Source organism: Pseudophryne corroboree, chromosome 11, assembly GCF_028390025.1.
Source record: "Pseudophryne corroboree isolate aPseCor3 chromosome 11, aPseCor3.hap2, whole genome shotgun sequence".
In the NCBI taxonomy this organism is placed as follows: Eukaryota; Metazoa; Chordata; class Amphibia; order Anura; family Myobatrachidae; genus Pseudophryne; species Pseudophryne corroboree.
The window spans coordinates 112,486,444-112,510,158 of NC_086454.1; the positions used below are offsets into that span (position 1 = coordinate 112,486,444).

Sequence of the window (23,715 nt, forward strand, 5' to 3'; positions counted from 1 at the left end):
CATTATGCCACACACCTGTGACACATTATGACAGGAATCGCAATGCCCGTTATACATTATGCTACACACTGCAATGCCCCTGATACATTATAGCACATACAATGCCTGTGACACATTATGACACACACTGTAATGACCCTGAGACATTATACCACATACCACAATGCCCGTGATATAGTATACAACACACAGTAATGCCTGACACATACCACAATGCCCGTTATACCCTATGCCACACACCGCAATGCCCGTTATACATTATGCCACACTGCAATGACCCTGAGACATTATACCACATACCACAATGCCCGTGATATAGTATACAACACACCGTAATGCCTGACACATTATGACACACACCGCAATGTCCGTGATACATTATGCCACACACTGCAATGACCCTGAGACATTATACTACATATCACAATGCCCGTGATATAGTATACCATACACCGTAATGCCTGTGACACATACCGCAATGTCTGTTATACCCTATGCCACACACCGCAATGCCCGTTATACATTATGCCACACTGCAATGCCCCTGAGACATTATACCACATACCACAATGCCCGTGATATAGCATGCCACACACCGTAATGCCTGTGACACATTATGACACACACTGCAATGTCCGTGATACATTATGCCACACACCGTAATGCCCGTTACACATTAAGTCCTACAGTAAGGCTTCTAATTACTTTTAAATTACCTGCTCGTTGCCAGGGGTTTCATGCTCTTGGTTCCATGCACGGTGCCAGGGGTTTTCATGCTCAGGGTGTCATGCTCGTTGCCAGGGGTTTCATGCACTGGGTTTCATGCTCGTTGCCAGGTGTTTCATGCACTGGGTGTCATGCTCGTTGCCAGGGGTTTCATGCACTGGGTGTCATGCTCGTTGCTAGGGGGTAGTGCTTTTTGCTAGGACTGTGCTCCCAGTGCCACATATGTCCCCAGTGCCAGATATTCCCCCACGGTGCCAGGTACTCACATGCCCCCAGTGCCAAATATAGCCCCCCCCCCCATGTGCCAGGTACACATATATATCCGCCCAGTGCCACATATGCCCCCAGTGCCAGATATTCCCCCACAGTGCCAGGTACTCACATGCCCCCAGTGCCAAATATAGCCCCCCCCATGTGCCAGGTACACATATACCCCCCAGTGCCACATATGCCCCCAGTGCCAGATATTCCCCCACAGTGCCAGGTACTCACGTGCCCCCAGTGCCAAATATAGCCCCCCCCCATGTGCCAGGTACACATACACCCCCCCAGTGCCATATATACCCCCTCAGTGCACATATGCTCCCCCAGTGCGTGCCCCCGTTTCCCCGCGCTCCCCCTCTGTTTTGTGTTGGAGGGACACGGAGGGCACAGCGCGCGCCTCTCCTGTGTCCCTCCTGGGTCTCCGGCGGGTCTGTTAAAGGAAGTGCCGGTTCGTGAGCCAATCAGAGTTCACGAACGACACTTCCTTTATTAGACCCGCCGGAGACGCAGGAGGGACACAGGAGAGGCGCGCGCTGTGCCCTCCGTGTCCCTCCTTACAGCAGGGAGGGTTAGTGAGAACAGATTGACATGCAGACGCTCGTCCGCATGTCAATCTGCGCTAAATAGTGGCGGCGCCCCCGCAGCCCCTCGCCCCCAAGCCACCGCGAGGGCTGCGGGGGCAGTAGTTACGCCACTGGTAACAAACAAACAACGGTAACACTTAACTTTTGTCTAGGTAATCAGACATAACTGGTTAACATAAGATGCAGTTCTTCAAGGGAGCCCCTTTATCTGTGATGCCTGGATCAAACAAATATTAAAGTAGGCACCGATTCTGCAGTCCGTCGCTCCTAATACAAGTCTGAGGGCTTTGGTCGGGATCCTGCATATATACTAAAATCTGGACATTGCTTTCGGATCCTATCACCATACTACTGTAGTTGTATGCTCAGTGCCAAGTACTCAGGGGCACATCTAGAGAGGAGGAGGCTCCGTGTGCAGGCTCCATCTGGGCCCCCTCCTCTCTAGCCAGCAGCACTGTAGCTCTGGGCTCTAGGGTCACTAGGCAGTGGCACACGCAGGGGGGGTTTAAGAGTACCTGGAAACCCCACCTGATGACCTGAATGTTCTATTTTTGAGACGGAGACACAGCTACGACTAACTCCCTGCCAGCCGCAGGAGCTGCGCTGGCTAGGAGTTACTCTACAAGTACAAAAGCATGTGCGATGCTCTTGTACTTGTTGGGGGGGGGGGCTTGACATGCGGGGCGGACTAGCCCTGTGCTGGGTGTCTTCCTGTGTGTCAGGGAAGATGATCGTAGCTGTGCACAGCTACGATCAGGTCGGAATGACCCCCCTAGTCCTAATGTACATCGGTTCTTTTCATTCCAAAGTGGGCATCCAGAAGTTGAAAAAAAATAAACCGACTGTCACGAACCACATTACTAAGGAATTCGCACTCCTCTCCCAGATGCCAGCCTCCACGTGCCAGCCTCCACGTGACCACTACCATAACAACAGCCTGCTAATTAGCTGTGTGCAGCTAGGCTGCCAATCACTGCTTCCACATTAAAGTCTATGGAGCACTTCAATGGTGAGAACAGCGATATTGCATCCTACAGTATGATGGGAACCACAAGGATACTAAAGGTCAACATAGGATACAATATTGCGGTTCTTACCATTGAAGTCTATGGAGGCATCAGTCATGATGGTCGCCCTCCTGCATTCACCACAGCTCTGCCCCCAGTGTATCCCAATCACTGCTGGCTACATTGATCGGGCATAGCCCTGTGGCACCCACCCAGCCCAGCAGAAACCCTCCCTCCTTCCCTCCATCGGTCCTGATCGCAGTGTGCAGTGATCGGGCATCAGTGTCAGCACAGCTATGCCCTCCCTCCCGAACCTCCCTCTGTCCCGATCACTGCAGCCAGCAGTGATCGGGCAGGCAGAACAGCATCACCCCCTCTCTTGCTGGCATTCAGAAGAAAAAAAACACTCCTGCTGCTCTGCAATTCCCCTGTTGTGATCACTCGGACAGCCCAGCATCACCCCCCTCCTCTCACCCCACATCTCTTCCCCCATTACCGGCATCAGTCATGATGGCCGCAATGTTTATCGATGTTCCAATGTTCCCGATGTTGATCGATGTTCTGATGTTTGAAAATCGATTTATTTATTTTTTTAAATATGAAAAAAGTTTTTTGGGTTTTTTTTTCTAATCAAATCTTTTGGAGAAGTGCAGATACATGTTCTTCCCCCGGTTTCACTCATTAAAAAAATAAAACATTTTCAGAGTGGTTTTCGGGGAAAAAAATATGGCAGTTAAGTGGTTATATACAGAAGGACTTCGCACATTGGGGATCTTTCCGAGTTGATCGCTAGCTGCCGTTGTTCGCAGTGCAGCGATCAGGCTAAAAAGCAGCACTTCTGCGCATGCGTATGGGACACAATGCGCATGCGCGACGTACTTTCACAAAAGTCAATGCAGTTTCACACAAGGTCTAGCGACGCTTTTCAATCGCACTGGTGACCGCAGAGTGATTGACAGGAAGTGGGTGTTTTTGGGTGGTAACTGACCGTTTTCGGGGAGTGTGTGTAAAAACGCAGGCGTGTCAGATGCAAACGCGGGCGTGCCTGGAGAAACGCAGGCATGGCTGGCCGAACACAGGGTGTGTTTGTGACGTCAAAACAGGAACTAAACAGTCTGAAGTGATCGCAATCTAGGAGTAGGTCTGGAGCTACTCAGAAACTGCTCAAAAATATTTTGCAGCAGCGCTGCGATCCTTTCGTTCGCACTTCTGCTAAGCTAAGATACACTCCCAGAGGGCGGCGGCTTAGCGTTTGCAGGGCTGCTAAAGGCAGCTATCGAGCGAACAACTCAGAATGAGGGCCATTATTATGTATTTTTAGAAAAAGTACCAGCTCAAAGAGCCCGGGGCTGGTTATGCTTGTGAGGGGGACCCCACACAGTTAATTTTTTCTATTGTTTAACAATTTCCACACATTTTAACAGAGAAGCAATGCACAGATCTCAGTGCACAGATCTCACTGATCTGTGCAGGCTTCTCTAGACACACGGCTGAGAGGACATCTATTTGAAAAGTACATTTTCATCTGAATTTGCTCAATTCATGTTTGCAGAAATGATTCTAGGTAAATTCTCGTATTTCAGTGTTGTCTATGGAAATTACATCGAGCTTGGCCGATGGTGCATTTGATCGCATTGCCCTGTACTCCCATGTTTGTACTTTTATTTGAACAAACACTCCCATGTTTGTTCTTTAATGAATTTGCGTGTTTAAAAAAGCCCTAACACTCCTGTGTTTGCTAACTCAAACAAACATGAACTAAGTAAATTTGCTCATAAGAGACTGAGGGAGATAGATGTATTGAGCTTAAGTAGTATCAGCCATTTTGTTAAGTAGCAGCCAGGATGTAGTGAAGAAGTATGCTTTACTGAGAAATCATAATAATGCTGACATTTCATAGTTAGGACGTTCTATGAGAAGCAAGGTCGTAGCTGTAAGTCTTGAAAACATGTTATTAGGCAGTTTGTCTTGTGTTTAGACTTCTCTTGAAGAGGGGGTTTCTGGGAAGAGATACATTTTGTTAAACTTTGTGACGTATATCAGTTTTTCATGAAAGTAACTTTCTGCTATATAACGTCATGCTGAATAAAGTAGCTTCAGTCTCATTTTGTGGACATAACTGCGTGTGTTGTCTGCTTCCTGGTTGTCCATGTCAGCTGACATTTCTCACACTGTCCTCATAGAGAAGCCTCTTTCACCTCCTTCCACCATTTCTGAACCATCTGCACATGTGGGGAGCAGTACAAATGTAATACGGTGGTATAATGGGTGAGGTGCGTTGGTACCTTAGATATGGTATTGGTCAAAGAGTCGTTTACCGGTTGTCTCAACTTCTTTACGATGTCGGTGTCAGAGGTAACTCCGGGCGTCACCTGTATAACTGTTGGGCAGAAGGACAAAGGACACCCCAGGGAGGCAAAACCCCAAACATGAAATACACAATATTCACCACTCATGTGGACGGTGATTAATTATTTATTCAAAGCAAGGACTGATCACCGCTGAAAAAAACTTTGCTCAAAGTCAACAAAATATATTATATACCAATAAGGATCACAGATGGTACTACAGTTCCTTGCAACAATCTCATACCATATTTCATCACAATGAATAATTATCAAATAAAGGCAAAATGGTATTAAATGATTTGAACAGACAGTAAACTAAGATCTGTTCAGTGTAGTGTAGTAACATCCAACAGAGGGAGCTGTTGAGTAAGCCTGTACTGTGTACAGTGAATAGAGGGCACTGTACAACTGAGTTGTATATAGTATGGTCATCCAATAGAGGGTACTGTGGAGTATGCAGTTCAACGCACAATATGAACTTCCAACAGAGGATGCTGTGGAGCATGCAGTTTAATGTACTGTATTAACTTCTAATAGAGGGTGCTGTGGAGCATGCAGTTCAATGTTCTGTCTTAACTTCCAATAGAGAGTGCTGTGGAGCATGCAGTTCAATGTACTGTATTAACTTCCAATAGAGGGTACTGTGGAGCATGCAGTTCAATGTACTGTATTAACTTCGAATAGAGGGTGCTGTGGAGCATGCAGTTCAATGTACTGTATCTGTACTGATTAGGCAAATATTCCCTTTTAGTCTCTAGCCCCTGCATTAGTACACTGGGGCTGACAATCTCTCTCTCCACCGGACTGCTAGTAGAACTCCTGGCCAACTGTTAATATATTACGCTACCCCTGCACTTAAGCCCAATGTCTACTTCTCACAGAGGGGATAGACAAATGCTCTCTGTACTTAGGGAAACTAGCTGGGGCAGTTTCCTAAGCTGGCACTGCCTTAGTTGGGCACTGGTTGATGGGGCCGGCTGAGGCAGTCTAACAGGCTGTCTTTGCTGGGGCACATTACTGACCGTGACCGGGAAGGGGTCAGTGTTGTCGGCTGACAGGGGTTTGAGAGGGTCAGTGTACCTGTTGCAGCTGCTGGCTCCTGCCGGTCGCATCTGTGTTCGCAGCCCCTGATGCAGACTCCTCTCGTGTCTCTACTATCTCTCTGCTTCTCTGTAGCTCTGCCAGCTGAACCAGGATGCCCCTGGTTTTCCCGCCCTTGAAGGGTACCTGCTGGCTGCCCTGGGTGATAGTGCTATATAAGTTCTGGTCTCCTGGTGGGGCTGTTGCCTAGCGACCAAGTAAGGGGTTAACCCTTTCAGTGCCTGGTCAATAAAGGCTCCACAGGATGCATTGGCTGCAGTTGAAGTTTGGACACTTAAAAAGGAGTTTACAGTGGGGTGCCACACAAGTAAAGATGGTGATGAATCTGATGAGGAAGGTGATGAATCTAATGAGGACATAATACAAATTGAGGATTTGTGTGTGAAAGTGGGACAGGATGAGGGGGATACGTGTGTACTGACAGTGAGGATATTGATGATGATGATGATGATGATGATGTTGATTGTGTAGGTCAGCAACCGGTAGCGGCAGTTGTTGACCGTGATAAAAGAAAGCCATTGCGATGCCTGGGCATAAGACCAAAAAAGCCACCTCTTGTGTGTGGGATTATTTTTACAGCAATCCTGACAATGTTTATAAAAAGAATCTGCTCCATTTGTGAGGCCAAATTTAGTAGAGGTAGGAACGTTAGTCATTTAGGCACCTCCTTCATATTACGTCATTTGCAGCAAAGACATGAAATTTATTGTACAAGATTATAAGGTAATTAACACCTCATCATCAATTTCCTCAGAGTAATTACTTAATGGAGGTAGTCCTTCTAAAAAATAGTTTTGTGGTGGCCCAAATAAACCAAACATTTCAGCCACAAGTGACGGTCCCTTTCGCTGAAATGATTGATTTGTAAACTGTGCATGTCCTGTTTTATATATACAACATAAAGGTGGGTGGGAGATCCCAAGGACAATTCCATCTTGCATCTTATCTCTTTGCGTTATGTGCTCTTTGGAGCATTTTTTGGGCATAGTTTATAAAACTGCCATCCTGTCTACCACTGCAGTGCCACTCATAGATGTGCCAGGTGTTTGTGCCACCCACTTCTGTCGCTTAGCTTAATAATCCAGCTACCTCTGTGCAACCTTTTTGGATAAAAACAATATTGTGAGTTGTGAGGTGTTCAAAATAGACTGGAAATGAGTGGAAATGAATGTTATTGAGATTAATAATACTGTAGACACCCCCAAATTCTGTGATTTTAGCAGTCTTTATGATTTAAAAAAAAAATTAGAACCAAAACACACAAGAGCGGTTTTGGCAAAACCAGCCCAAATCCAAAACATGAAGAAAAACAAAACCCGAAAAATGGCCAGGCGCACATCCCAAATTTTCCGCGCCCCCTCCCCACCCCCCAGATGGCAACAGACTGTCAGTCACTGACAATCTGCTGCCTTTCTGTGTCCTGTGTCGCAGCACCAGCACGCACACAAGCAGATTGGATCCTGCACATGCACAAAGTACCAATAATTGGTACTTTGCTGCAGCGACCAGACCTGAATGAAGTCCTTAATGATTTGAATGCTGTGGCAGAGACTTATTAAGCATGACGGAGAAATCCAAGTGTGTAGCAACACAGTAAAAGTTTTGTAACCTGAGATTAGGTAGATGTCAAAGGTAGATGCAAGAGGGTGAAGACTATTTTGTGATGAGATTTGAGATATTTAAAGTGGTGTTTTTGAGGGCTTTTCATGCTAGGATTATTTATATGAATCGGATTCTGGAGGACATGGTGGCAAATATACTAAAGATCAATTCTACATTGATCTAAAAATGTATCTTAAAATCAATCAACATAAATAGAGTGTTTCAGGGTCAAAATTACATATTTACTAAAACCAAAAAAAAAAACAGACAAATTTAAACTTTGCTCGTGCAAAGCCCAATGGGCAGTAAATATCATATAAGACTACTAGAGCCTTCTACTTAAGTGGACAGTGATCTATGCAGCTAAAGAAATTGGAGGCTTTTTAGCTTTATGTATACAGTATATAGGGCCTGATTCAGACTTGATCGCTGTTGTGCGATTTCACAAGGCGGCCGATTATCGATCGACTGCGCATGCGTATGGATCGTAATGCACACATGCGAGGCCAAACAGCGAAAGAATCCAGCAAATATTTTAATTGCTAGGCATACGCAAGATGATTGACAGGAAGCGGTCATTTGGGGATGGTAACTAGCCATTATGTGAGAGTGTCAGGAAAAATACAGGCATTCCCAAGCGTTTTCAGGGAGGGTGTGTGTGGTCAGCTCTGGCCCCGGACAGCCTGTTGCTATGGCACTGTAGGAGTAAGTCCTGGGCTACGCATAGACTGCACAGACTGGAAAAAAACATTTGATGGCGAGTGAGTTGAGAACAGATTTGCAGCTGACCGGCATACGCAGAGCTTTTCGCAAGGCATACACAGACTTGCATTGGGTATACACTCTGTTTGGACGACGACTATGTGATCGCAAACCTCTGCAAATTCGCAGAGGGGCAATCAGGTCTGAATCAGGCCCATAGTATGTTAATCCTACCACTACGTATTGACTTATAACCTTACCCAAAGAACTATCTTAAGCAAATTCACTTGTCCAATCATTATCTTAATTGATTTAAGGTTCTTGAATAACCTACAAAAAATCAGAAACACAAGGAATAAAACCATTCACAACCCTCGCTCAGTTGTTTGCTTTGCGTGGATTGAAACCATTGATACTTTACTCCTACTTTCATTGTTGTCAAGACCTCTATTGGCTTGTTGATGTCCAACCCCACAGGACCTAAGGGAAATGGCACTTGCATGGGTACCCATGCAAATAATACAGTGATAATGATGATGATGATGATGATGATACTAGTGATTTTGCAACAACATTTTATTGGCTTCATTAGACATCCCTATGCATACTTACATTAATTAGGGTTGGTGTATTACTGATCACTGACTGTGCTCCAGCAATCACATTCATCATTATACCAGCTGCTAGAACTTTCTGGTTACAGTATATGAAAAGTTGCCTGAAAATGATTTTTATCTTATAGTATGTCAACTGCCACATTCATACCTCCCAACTGTCCCGGTTTTGGCGGGACAGTCCTGTTTTTCACGGTCTGTCCCACCCGCACGTCGCACTGTCCCGCGGTGGGGGGGGGGGGGGGGCAGTTGGGAGATCCCCCCCTGTCACTCGCTGCTCTGATCAGAGCAGCGGTGAATACATGCTGTGTGCATGCGCACAGCATCTATTCCCTAACAGAGAGGGACAGGGGGCATGGCCAGCAGCTCACTAAGCGCTGTCCATGCCCCCACACTAACAAAAATGGGGGGGCGTGGTTTGCAATTACAGCGTTTGCCGTGAAGTCATGCCCCTTACTGTGAGGCCACGCCCCCTTACCACGAGGTCACACCCTTAAATTTGGGCGTGCGCTTTGGCACGCGTTACTGTCGCTCTTTTGTCGCCTCAAAAGTTGGGAGGTATGCACATTGTATGTGTGGTTAGTGAAAAATATAGACTAGCTTTAGTCATTGAGTTCCTCCTTTAATACTTGAGAAAAAGGTAATAATTTATATCTTCTTTCTAGCTCCCAAGAATTGCAACCGTGCATTCAAAACTGTTGTCCTTAAGGAAGCTGGATGTACACTTACTGAAACTGTTCCATATTGTACTGGATATTGCAAGTGTGACACAATGTAAGTATGTCAAGGAAACATAAATTTGTTTTATACTGTAGATGATGTAATTAATATTTATTTATTTAAATTTCAGAACTAAAAACTATAAGATATGTGTTTACATTGTTTATATTGGCTAGATATTTAACTACTGCTAGCAGTTGTGTGAATAACTTTGTATAGTAATGTTCTTTGTAGATACTATTTGTTGTTTATCATAATGTGAGAGGTGCAAAGCTTTAGAAAGGGAAATTCCACTTTAGAACCTCATTTCCTCAGTAGTAATTTTAGTATCCACCCAGAGAAGACCTGTAGGATTCCCGTATCTAGGGCCAATGCAGCTCAGAAAAGTCAGCCATTGTCATTGGCCTTTGATAAAGCTGCCAATTGACAGCGAAAAGCGTTAGGGAGCCTTATCTCTGACCAGGGCATTGCTGAGAATTTCACAGGACTCTGCTTACTATACATCTTGGGAGACTCCAAAACCCTTTTTGTGGATATTAACAAAGGGAGAACCACCACACTACTGCGTTGGAGCAAGGAGGGATACTCCGGACACCCGCTAGGTGGAATACCCGGCAGAAAGATCACAAGGGACTTGGTAATTATTGATCTCCGAATTGGATGTCACAAAAATCCATACATTATCTGTCCTGCAGGACCTAATTCCATCACAATTGGCACTGGTTGCACATCAGTAGCTTTTGTACAAAGACTGCCCTAAAAGAGACTAACTACGGTCAGAGATTGGCTTATATGGCTTGATTTTAAGTATATGTTTATAAATATTGGTCAGAGATTGGCCTATATAGGTTTTGATTTGATTTTAAGTGTGTATATGCACCTACATGACCATTATTGTTTTTAGAAGAATTTTATTAAACATTCAGATATTAATAAATTTTTCAGTAAATCTATTATTGTGATTATTTGTATCAGCGCAATTTGTTTGTATATATAAGCCATTGTCATTGGGCCTAATTCCGAGTTGATCGCAGCAGAATTTTTTTTAGCAGTTGGGCCAAACCATGGGGCTAATTCAGAACTGATCATAGATGTGCCAAATTTAGCACATCTACGATCAGTCACACTGATATGCGGGGGGAAGCCCAGCACAGGGCTAGCCCACCCCGCATGTCAGTCCTTGCTCTGTCGCACAAGTACAAAAGCATCGCACAGCGGCAATGCTTTTGTACTTTAGGAGTAGTTTCCAGAGAGCGCAGCTCCTGCGCACTGGCAGGGAGCTACTTGTCGCTGCCCTGGTCGCAGCGGCTGCATGTGACATCACGCAGCCGCCATGGACTGCCCACCCACAACGGTCCGGGCATGCCTGCGTCGCCCGGTCTGCGCCCCCTAAACGGCGGCCGAAGGCGGCCGGCCCGACCACCCCTGCCTGTTCTGCACATGCGCGGCAGGGAGAATGCGATCGTATCGCATTGACGCAAACGCCTCTGCCTGATTGGCAGGCAGAGGCGTTTGCGGGGCGGAATGGGGTGGCGATATGATGTTGCGAAGGGCGTGTCATTGGAAATGGGGGCGGGTTCGGGACAACCGAGTGACGTCACATGTGGCCACTATGCCTGTCTTTAATGGTGGAAATCCGTTCAAAATAGACTTCGTCCTGCTGCTTCAGCCCCTTGGGAGTGGTATGTTACCTCTGACATCAATCTGAAATTGCACCACAAAATGCCTTGTGAGATGCATTACGGGGTGCATGTCCTGGAACTAAAAGTGCTAGAAGGGGAACATAGCTCAACTATGCTGATCAGAGATCAGCTGCAGCAGGTGGGATGGATAACCAGTCCCCACTGCCCCACGCTCTTCTTTGCTCTGCTATAAGGTGAGGGGGTGTGGCTATATAGAAAGGTCCAGAAAGGTAGTGGGTTGCCCTATAAAAATATTTTTTTTAGCCGGGGGGATATATATTCAAAATAAAAATGACCCCTAATCTGCTAGCTAAAATGTACCCTGGGGTCTCAAACACATGCTGGAGATGCATGTTGGCAGTGGGGACTCCACTTCATATCTGGTGGGAATGCCCTCTCCTTATACCTTATTGGCAGAAAGTAGTAGAAAAACCACCTGTCTCATTATGAAGGAGGACTTACCTTTTTACCCTAGTTTCTGGTTGCTGAACCTTATGTGTAGACCTCAGTCCTTATATAAAAAGACATTGCTCCGCCATATTCTTAGTTGCTCAAAGGCAATTATTCCACTTCACTGGAAATCTCATGTTGTTCCTACTATGTCTGAACGGTGTGCGCACATAGAGCACTATATGGGTATGGATGACCTTATATCTTCTTTAGCTGTGAAAAATAAGGCCTTTTCTGCTATATGGTTCTCTTGGTTGATGTATAAGGAATCAGATCACTATAAATCGCTTCATTAGATGGTATTGTTCATTTTGGGGGATTGTTCTCTTATGCTATTATTTCTGTTTTAGATCCAGGTGATCCGAAGCTCTTTTTCTGTCTTCTTTTCTTCTCTTCTTGTTTACTTTTCTCCTCCCTCTTTACATACTCTCTCTTCTTCATCTTACACCAATTTTAGTGTCTCCTATATTTGCGATTTGTAATGTGTGTGTTTTTATGAGGGAAAGTCTATCTCAGATACAAACAGGTCCTTGTGTAATCGCTGTTAATGGTATTCATGATATGATGTTTAGATTTCACCATATCACTCTGTTTGTGATTTTGTCACGCATTACATTATTTGTAATGTATCTATGTGAAAATTGTACAATAAAAATGATTTGCAAAAAAAATGACACACAGTGGACAGTGCACAGTGGACACATGCGGAGAGGGGCACTAAACAGTGGGAGACCCATTGACACTGGAGATGAGGGGGCTCTGCCACTAGGATCTATTACCACTAGATGGGTGGGGGTGGATAATGCTGTGGATCTTTTGCCACTGGGGGTGCTATTTCTGATGGGGGGTGGGAAGTAATTTTACAATGGGGGCCTATGGACATGCGGTGATGGGGGTGGGTGTAAAACACCCCTAGCTATATATATATTTTTTTTTTATAAAATATCAATTATTTTAAAAAAGTGAACTTTTTTTTAAATTAAGAAAAAAAAATTCTGAGCATTTTTTGCTAAATAAATTTGTCAGTTATGTGGTGAAGCTGGGTACACAGTGACATGGTGTGTTTCCAGGCAATATGTTACGTCGGTACACACTGAGCAAGGTAATGTAGGTCTAGTAACATATAGTCCCTTCCTTCATTACATATGCTGCAGTCACTAGCGTTATTGCTAGGTTTAATGGGCAACACATCAGACCTAGCGATGTTGCTAACGCAAGTAGTACCTGAGAGTTTCTAATGCTGATTTTATTTCCAAGGCTTTTATTTGTTAGTGGCATAGTTTCTGTCATGTATATTTAACTTTCTGCTGAAGTACATAATAGGATGTTCTTCACCCTCTTTGATCTGGAACAGGACCACACCTATCATTACATCTGATACATCAGTTTGCACCCCAAATTCCCTTTGAAAGTCAGGCGTCATCAGAACTGGTTGGGTACACGATGCTACCTTCAACTCCTGAAAAACTTTTTCTGCTTCAGGACTCCATTTAACCTTAACTTTCTGTTTGCCCTTAGTAAGGTATGTCAGTGGGACTGAAATGGTGGCAAAATTGGGTATAAGCAAAAAAGATGGCTTTTAGGAAATACAAACAGACTCAAAATAATAACAACAAAGAGGTGTATCTTGACAGATGGAAGGATGCTAAGAAAGTGATCAGACGTGTAAAGGCAGAAGCTGAGGAGAAAATGGCCCAGTCAGTAGATAAAGGGGGCAAAACTTTTTTCAAGTATGTAAATGAAAGGAGAAAATCAAATGGAGGCATAATAAGACTTAAGACAGAGAGTGGGAATTTGGTGGAGGGAGACAAGGTAATAGCAGATCACCTAAATAATTATTTTTGCTCAGTTTTTACTACAGAAGGAGATGGGGGGGGGCACAGTTAAGTTGTAGAACATTTATAAAAATAAAGGAGATGAAAGTACATTTACAGAGGAGAAGGTCCTAACAGAACTTTCAAAATGAAAAGAAGATAAATCAATGGGGCCAGATGGGATACACCCAAGGATACTAAAAGAGCTAAAAGATGTGTTGGTGGCACCATTAACAGAGTTATTTAACCAGTCACTAAATACAGGTGCAATTCCGGAGGACTGGAAAAGAGTAAATGTAGTTCCACTGTACAAAAGTGGAAGCAAGGAAGAAGCAAGTAATTACAGGCCAGTAAGCCTTACATCAGTAGTAGGGAAAGTAATGGAAAAACTATTAAAAGAAAGAGTTGTGGAATATCTTAAATCAAACAACTTACAGGATCCAAAACAGCATGGATTTACTGGTGGGAGATCATGTCAAAAAATTCTTATTGACTTTTTTGACTCTGTGATGAAAATAATAGATCAAGGGGGAGCTGTAGATGTAGCATATCTAGACTTTAGTAAAGGCATTTGACACTGTCCCTCATCGCAGACTGCTAAATAAACTTCAAAGTGTGGGGGTGGATTATAAAACAGTTAAATGGATAAGAACCTGGTTGCAGGACAGGAAACAGACAGTTGTAGTAAATTGAGTGCAATCTGTGGAGGGAAATGTTACCAATGGAGTACCCCAGGGATCTGTACTTGGACCAGTTCTCTTTAATATCTTTGTTGGTGACATTGTAAATGGCATTGAAGGGAAAGTATGCCTTTTTGCAGATGATACAAAAATATGCAACAGGGTAGACACACAAATGATTGATGATTTAGCTAGGCTTGAGAATGTGGCAACTACATTTTAATGCTAAAAAAAATGCAAAATCATGCACTTGGGTCTCAAAACCCCAAAAGCTAAATATAGTATCAAGGGTATTATAATGGAAACCTACTGAGGAGGAAATGGATTTAGGAGTCACTATTTCAAGTATCTTAAAGGCAGGGAAGAAATGCAACAAAGCAATGAGAAAGGCAAGTCAGATGCTTGGTTGCATAGGGAGAGGTATCAGTACCAGGAAAAAAGAAGTAATAATGCCACTGTATAGGTCATTGGTACGGCCTCATCTGGAACACTGTGTCCAGTTCTGGATACCATATCTCCAGAATTATATAAATACATTAGAGAGTGTACAAAGAAGGGCAACTAAAATGGTGCATGGCCTACATCACAAAACTTACCTGGAATGGCTAAAAGATCTTAACATGTATAATTTGGAGGATAGAAGGGAAAGGGGGGACATGATAGAAACTTTCAAATATACCAAGGGTTTTAACAAAGTTCAGGAGGGAAACATTCTTTAAAGGAAGAGAAGTATTAGAACTCGAGGACATACACTGAAACTGGAGGGAGGCAGGTTCAGGGGAAATTTAAGGAGAAATTACTTCACAGAAAGGGTAGTGATAAGTGGAATAGCCTCCCATCAGAGGTCGTAGAGGCTAAGACTGTTGAGCAATTTACACTTGCTTGGGATAGCCATATGAATATCCTTACAAAGAATTAAGGTTCAAAAAGGGTTGAGATTACCTAAGGATAAAAAAAGGGGCAGACTAGATGGGCCAAGTGGTTCTTATCTGCTGTCAAATGCTATGTTTCTATGTTTATGTTTAAACCTTCTATAATATCAGTGATTTCTAAGAAAGCTCTAAACCTGCTTTTTATTTAGGGGTTGTGTCCAATTTTATATTGCCTCAATTTTATTTAGTTGGTGCTTTATGAAACCTCTGCCAAAAGTGTATCTAAGATACTTTGGGCTGGTTGTCAATGGTGTAGCTACCATAAGTGCAGAGAGGGCAGCTGCTATGGGGCCAGAAATGAGATGGGCCCACCTTCCCTGTCACAGTTACATGTGTATATACATTTTTCACCATTAGGTGGTCCATAGGGCCCTTTTGCACTGAGGCCTACAATACTGTTTATCTAGTGATACCCGTGGACCTGCTCATTTAGATGTGGTGTAAAAGGAATTCGAGGGCAATATAATGTTAGATATTAAAGTATGAACTGTAATGTGCCACAGAATGATGTGGAGGAAATATAGTGTGGCATAATATAAACTGGAGGAAATTTAAGGTGACTTAATATGAACTGGGGACACTGTATGCCATGATGTAAATTGTGGCTACTGTGTTGCATAATGTGTATTGGCAGCCCTACAATGTGACATGATGTAAACTAGGGTACTACTATGTTTAAAAAAATAAACTAGGGTACTACTATGGGGCATAAGATTAACTAAGGCACTACTATGGTTCAGAAAATAAACTATGACACTATCATGGGGCATAGAATTAACAACTACTGCAGATAAGTGTCTCTCTAGAAGCATTGGTACAGGAGTCCCTTCAAAATGTTGTTATGGAGCCCACAAAGTTCTGTCTATTCCCCTGGATGGAATCCAACACTGCTTGTACTCTGGGTAAGTGAGGCTGCCAATCAGGACTATAGATGATTACTGTCTATGTGGCCTGAGAATTCTATCCATCATTCTTTGAAAGGTGGTTGGTGCCTGTAACCCAAATGACAAAATCTTGTATTGGAACAACTATTCTGGTTCTGGTCTTTTTTTTTTTGGCATTCTCGATTAACAGCACTTGCCAATAACCTTTGGTTAAGTCTAGAGTAGTTAAGTACCTTGCTGTTCCTAATCTTTCAACAAGTTCATCCACCCGAGGCATTGGGTAAGCCAGTGGTTCCCAAACTTTTTTAGTCCAAGGCACCCTTTGGGTCTCCCTGACTTTTTCAAGGCACCCTTACACCAAAATAATTACGATGTATAGTGATAAGTATCAATTTATTTTCCGTAGTGTACATGAATACTCCCCTATGGTGGTCATTCCGAGTTGGTCGCTCGCTAGCAGTTTTTTGCTGCCGTGCAAACGCTAAGCCACCGCCCTATGGGAGTGTATATTAGCTTTGCAGAAGTGCGAACGCTTTCATCTCAGAACGGCTACAAAAATAATTTGTGCAGTTTTATAGCAGCTCAAAACCTACTCAGTGCTTGCGATCACTTCAGACCATTCAGTTTCCGGATTTGACGTCACAAACATGCCCTGTGTTCACCCAGACACGCCTGCATTTTCCCTGGCACGCCTGCGTTTTTCCGAACACTCCCTGAAAACGGTCAGTTGCCACCCAGAAACGCCCACTTCATGTCAATCACTCTGCGGCAGCCATTGCGACTGAAATGCATCGCTAGACCCTGTGTGAAACTACATCGGTCGCTGTACTAGTACGTCGTGCGTGCGCATTGCGACACATACGCAGAAATGCCGTTTTTTTTAGCCTCATCGCCGCGCAGCGAACACCTGCATCCATTAAAAAAATAAAACCCAGGCTTTGTATAAAATAACAGGTTTTTTTGCAGTCAAATAAATCAATCTAAAAAGGCTCCTGTGCATCCATGCACCAAGACCAGCCCCCCAGCTGCTTACCAGCTTGTCGTCATGTAAAGGGGCCCTACATACACACTTAAAGATTTTACTGAACGATATAAACGTTCTCGTTCATTAATGAATGAGAACTCGTTCATATCTTTCAGTGTGTAGGCACCACCGATGAACGATGTGCGGCCCGGCGCTTGTCCATCGTTGGTGCCGGCTCGTTCATACCTGCAGGCCAATATGGACAATCTTGTCCATATTAGCATGCAGGGCTATGGAGCCAGGTCACAGGGGGAGTGAAGAAACTTCACTCCCCCCATCACCTCCCCCTCCACCGCTGGGTCGTTTGACGGCCATAGTGTAGGGCCCTTAAGTCACTTACAGCAGGCACCCCCCTCCTATAGATTTCCCAATGCCGCATTACTCACTTTTTCAGCCAGCTCCTTGGCCACTCCAGCCTGCTTGCAGCCGCACTCTCCACTGATTATTACACTCACAGGTTCCCCCTGCACACAAGCACATCCCGCATAACACCACCCCTTACCTGCCAGGTGACTCCAGTCACCGGTTACCCCCCCTGTACCTGAGAGCACATCCCCCCTGCACCTGAGAGCACAACATCCTCCCCCCCCTGCACCTGAGAGCACAACATCCTCCCCCCTTCCCCTGCACCTGAGAGCACAACATCCCCCCCTGCAGCCGATCAACTGGCTGACTTCGGCTGTACCTAGCCGCAGACATCCCACACTTTCCTCTCTCCTCCTCCTCCATCCCCCCCACGGCGCCAGCTGATTACACATTGCTTACTAGACGGGTGCTCCAGCCGCCCGCGCTCCCCCTTCCCTCGCTGATTACTTAATAGACGGACGCTCCAGCCGCCCGTGCCCCGCCCCCACGCTGATTACTTACTTGTTGCTGCACTCCCCCCTCCCCCTCTGGCTAACTACATACTGGACAGCCGCCCGCACCCCCCCCCCCCAGCGGACTACTCACTGCCCGCCCTCCGCTCCTGCAGCACACAGTCTCCCCTTCCATCCTCCCTGTCAACGGCTAACTTCAGGCTGCGGCGGCGGCACCCCTGTGACAGCGCTGCGGCTCCCCAGGGAGCCGCGGCGCACAGTTTGGGAAACCATGGGGTAAGCATTGAACTTTCTCTATCGTCCTAGTGGATGCTGGGGTTCCTGAAAGGACCATGGGGAACAGCGGCTCCGCAGGAGACAGGGCACAAAAAGTAAAGCTCTTCCGATCAGGTGGTGTGCACTGGCTCCTCCCCCCATGACCCCCCCCCAGTTAGATTTTTGTGCCCGGCCGAGAAGGGTGCAATCTAGGTGGCTCTCCTAAAGAGCTGCTTAGAGAAAGTTTAGCTAGGTTTTTTATGTTACAGTGATTCCTGCTGGCAACAGGATCACTGCAGCGAGGGACTGAGGGGAGAAGGAGTCAACTCACCTGCGTGCAGGATGGATTGGCTTCTTGGCTACTGGACATCAAGCTCCAGAGGGACGATCACAGGTACAGCCTGGATGGTCACCGGAGCCGCGCCGCCGGCCCCCTTGCAGATGCTGAAGACAGAAGAGGTCCAGAATCGGCGGCTGAAGACTCCTGCAGTCTTCTAAAGGTAGCGCACAGCACTGCAGCTGTGCGCCATTTTCCTCTCAGCACACTTCACACGGCAGTCACTGAGGGTGCAGGGCGCTGGGAGGGGGGCGCCCTGGGAGGCAAAATGAGTACCTATAAAGGCTAAAAATACCTCACATATAGCCCTAGAGGCTATATGGAGATATTTAACCCCTGCCTGATTTCTCAAAATAGCGGGAGACGAGCCCGCCGGAAAAGGGGCGGGGCCTATCTCCTCAGCACACGGCGCCATTTCCTCTCACAGCTCCGCTGGTCAGGACGGCTCCCAGGTCTCTCCCCTGCACTGCACTACAGAAACAGGGTAAAACAGAGAGGGGGGGCAAATTTATGGCGATATTTTTATATAACAAAGCAGCTATAGGGGAGCACTTATTATAAGGCTATCCCTGATATATATATAGCGCTTTTGGTGTGTGCTGGCAAACTCTCCCTCTGTCTCCCCAAAGGGCTAGTGGGTCCTGTCTTCATTAGGAGCATTCCCTGTGTGTCTGCTGTGTGTCGGTACGTGTGTGTCGACATGTATGAGGACGATATTGGTGTGGAGGCGGAGCAATTGCCAAATATGGGGATGTCACCTCCTAGGGGGTCGACACCAGAATGGATGCCTTTATTTATGGAACTACGGGATAGTGTCAACACGCTAAAGCAGTCGTTTGACGACATGAGACGGCCGGACAATCAATTAGTGCCTGTCCAGGCGACTCAAACACCGTCAGGGGCTGTGAAACGCCCTTTGCCTCAGTCGGTCGACACAGACCCAGACACAGGCGATGACTCCAGTGGTGACGGTGACGAATCAACCGTATTTTCCAGTAGGGCCACACGTTATATGATTTTGGCAATGAAGGAGGCGTTACATTTAGCTGATACTACAGGTACCACTAAACAGGGTATTATGTGGGGTATGAAAAAACTACCTATAGTTTTTCCTGAATCAGAAGAACTAAATGACGTGTGTAATGAAGCGTGGGTTGCCCCTGATAAAAAGCTGATAATTTCAAAGAAATTATTGGCATTATACCCTTTCCCGCCAGAGGTTAGGGAGCGCTGGGAAACACCTCCTAGGGTGGACAAGGCGCTAACACGCTTATCTAAACAAGTGGCGTTACCCTCTCCTGAGACGGCCGCACTTAAAGATCCATCAGATAGGAGGATGGAAAATATCCAAAAAAGTATATACACACATGCAGGTGTTATACTACGACCAGCTGTAGCAACTGCCTGGATGGGCAGTGCGGGGGTAGTTTGGTCAGAATCCCTGATTGAAAATATTGATACCCTGGACAGGGACAATATTTTACTGTCGTTAGAACAAATAAAGGATGCATTTCTTTATATGCGTGATGCACAGAGGGATATATGCACACTGGCATCACGGGTAAGTGCTATGTCCATTTCGGCCAGAAGAGCTTTATGGACGCGACAGTGGACAGGCGATGCGGATTCAAAACGGCATATGGAAGTTTTGCCGTATAAGGGGGAGGAGTTATTTGGAGTCGGTCTATCAGATTTGGTGGCCACGGCTACAGCCGGGAAATCCACCTTTCTACCTCAAGTCACTCCCCAACAGAAAAAGGCACCGACTTTTCAACCGCAGCCCTTTCGTTCCTTTAAAAATAAGAGAGCAAAGGGCTATTCATATTTGCCACGAGGCAAAGGTCGAGGGAAGAGACAGCAACACGCAGCTCCTTCCCAGGATCAGAAGCCCTCCCCGGCTTCTACAAAAGCCTCAGCATGACGCTGGGGCTTCTCAAGCGGACTCGGGGACGGTGGGCGGTCGTCTCAAAAATTACAGCGCGCAGTGGGCTCACTCGCAAGTAGATCCCTGGATCCTGCAGATAATATCTCAGGGATACAGGTTGGAATTAGAGACAGATCCACCTCGCCGTTTCCTGAGGTCTGCTTTACCAACGTCCCCCTCCGAAAGGGAGACGGTGTTGGAAGCCATTCACAAGCTGTACTCTCAGCAGGTGATAGTCAAGGTACCTCTTCTGCAACAAGGGAAGGGGTATTATTCCACTCTTTTTGTGGTACCGAAGCCGGATGGCTCGGTAAGGCCTATTCTAAATCTGAAGTCCTTGAACCTGTACATAAAGAAGTTCAAGTTCAAAATGGAGTCACTCAGAGCAGTGATAGCGAACCTGGAAGAGGGGGACTTTATGGTATCCTTGGACATCAAGGATGCGTATCTCCACGTTCCAATTTACCCCTCACACCAGGGGTACCTCAGGTTCGTTGTACAAAACTGTCACTATCAGTTTCAGACGCTGCCGTTCGGATTGTCCACGGCACCTCGGATCTTTACAAAGGTAATGGCCGAGATGATGATTCTTCTTCGAAGAAAAGGCGTATTAATTATCCCATACTTGGACGATCTCCTAATAAGGGCGAGGTCCAGAGAACAGCTAGAGATGGGATTAGCACTGTCTCAAGAAGTGCTAAAACAGCACGGGTGGATTCTGAATATTCCAAAATCCCAGTTAATGCCGACAACTCGTCTGCTGTTCCTAGGGATGATTCTGGACACGGTTCAGAAAAAGGTTTTTCTCCCGGAGGAAAAAGCCAAGGAGTTATCCGAGCTTGTCAGGAACCTCCTAAAACCAGGAAAGGTGTCTGTACATCAATGCACAAGAGTCCTGGGAAAAATGGTGGCTTCTTACGAAGCGATTCCATTCGGCAGATTCCACGCAAGAATTTTCCAAAGGGATCTGTTGGACAAATGGTCAGGGTCGCATCTTCAGATGCACCTACGGATAACCCTGTCTCCAAGGACAAGGGTGTCTCTTCTGTGGTGGTTGCAGAGTGCTCATCTATTGGAGGGCCGCAGATTCGGCATACAGGATTGGATCCTGGTGACCACGGACGCCAGCCTGAGAGGCTGGGGAGCAGTCACACAAGGAAGAAACTTCCAGGGAGTATGGACGAGCCTGGAAACGTCTCTTCACATAAACATTCTGGAACTAAGAGCAATATACAATGCTCTAAACCAGGCAGAACCTCTGCTTCAGGGAAAACCGGTATTGATCCAGTCGGACAACATCACGGCAGTCGCCCATGTGAACAGACAGGGCGGCACAAGAAGCAGGAGGGCAATGGCAGAAGCTGCAAGGATTCTTCGCTGGGCAGAGAATCATGTGATAGCACTGTCAGCAGTGTTCATCCCGGGAGTGGACAACTGGGAAGCAGACTTCCTCAGCAGACACGATCTTCACCCGGGAGAGTGGGGACTTCATCCAGAAGTCTTCCACATGCTGGTAACCCGTTGGGAAAGACCAATGGTGGACATGATGGCGTCTCGCCTCAACAAAAAACTGGACAGGTATTGCGCCAGGTCAAGAGATCCGCAGGCAATAGCTGTGGACGCGCTGGTAACGCCTTGGGTGTACCAGTCGGTGTATGTGTTTCCTCCTCTGCCTCTCATACCAAAAGTATTGAGAATTATACGGCAAAGAGGCGTAAGAACGATACTAGTGGTTCCGGATTGGCCAAGGAGGACTTGGTACCCGGAACTTCAAGAGATGATCACGGAAGATCCGTGGCCTCTACCTCTAAGGAGGGACTTGCTTCAGCAGGGTCCCTGTCTGTTTCAAGACTTACCGCGGCTGCGTTTGACGGCATGGCGGTTGAACGCCGGATCCTAAAGGAAAGAGGCATGCCGGAAGAAGTCATTCCTACTTTGATTAAAGCAAGGAAGGAAGTAACCGTGCAACATTATCACCGAATTTGGCGAAAATATGTTGCGTGGTGCGAAGATCGGAGTGCTCCGACGGAGGAATTTCAACTGGGTCGATTCCTACATTTCCTGCAATCAGGATTGTCAATGGGTCTCAAATTGGGATCTATTAAGGTTCAAATTTCGGCCCTGTCGATTTTCTTTCAAAAAGAATTGGCTTCAGTCCCTGAAGTCCAGACCTTTGTTAAGGGAGTGCTGCATATACAGCCTCCTGTGGTGCCTCCAGTGGCACCGTGGGATCTAAATGTGGTTTTGGACTTCCTAAAATCTCATTGGTTCGAACCACTAAAAAAGGTGGATTTGAAATATCTCACATGGAAAGTGACCATGCTTCTAGCCCTGGCTTCTGCCAGGAGAGTGTCAGAATTGGCAGCTTTATCTTACAAAAGCCCATATCTGATTTTCCATTCGGACAGGGCAGAACTGCGGACTCGTCCGCATTTTCTCCCTAAGGTGGTGTCAGCATTTCATCTGAACCAGCCTATTGTAGTGCCTGCGGCTACAAGTGACTTGGAGGACTCCAAGTTACTGGACGTTGTCAGAGCATTAAAAATATATATTGCAAGGACAGCTGGAGTCAGAAAATCTGACTCGTTGTTTATATTGTATGCACCCAACAAGATGGGTGCTCCTGCGTCTAAGCAGACGATTGCTCGTTGGATCTGTAGCACAATCCAACTTGCACATTCTGTGGCAGGCTTGCCACAGCCTAAATCTGTAAAGGCCCACTCCACAAGGAAGGTGGGCTCATCTTGGGCGGCTGCCCGAGGGGTCTCGGCATTACAACTTTGCCGAGCAGCTACGTGGTCAGGGGAGAACACGTTTGTAAAATTTTACAAATTTGATACTCTGGCTAAGGAGGACCTGGAGTTCTCTCATTCGGTGCTGCAGAGTCATCCGCACTCTCCCGCCCGTTTGGGAGCTTTGGTATAATCCCCATGGTCCTTTCAGGAACCCCAGCATCCACTAGGACGATAGAGAAAATAAGATTTTACTTACCGATAAATCTATTTCTCGGAGTCCGTAGTGGATGCTGGGCGCCCATCCCAAGTGCGGATTATCTGCATAAGTTGTACATAGTTATTGTTAACTAATTCGGGTTATTGTTAAAGGAAGCCATCTTTCAGAGGCTCCGCTGTTATCATACTGTTAACTGGGTTTAGATCACAAGTTGTACGGTGTGATTGGTGTGGCTGGTATGAGTCTTACCCGGGATTCAAAATCCTCCCTTATTGTGTACGCTCGTCCGGGCACG

The 23,715-nt window shown here is 46.0% G+C and overlaps 1 protein-coding gene across 1 annotated transcript in view; it reads left to right on the plus strand.

The window, feature by feature from the left end:
* The window catches only part of LOC134969044 (mucin-2-like), a 695,488-nt gene that overhangs the window by 656,993 nt on the left and 14,780 nt on the right, over nt 1-23,715 (plus strand). Inside the window, exon 50 of the mRNA XM_063944753.1 lies at nt 9,614-9,722. Within this exon, the coding sequence (XP_063800823.1) occupies nt 9,614-9,722 (109 nt within the window). The remainder of the gene's footprint in view (nt 1-9,613; nt 9,723-23,715) is intronic.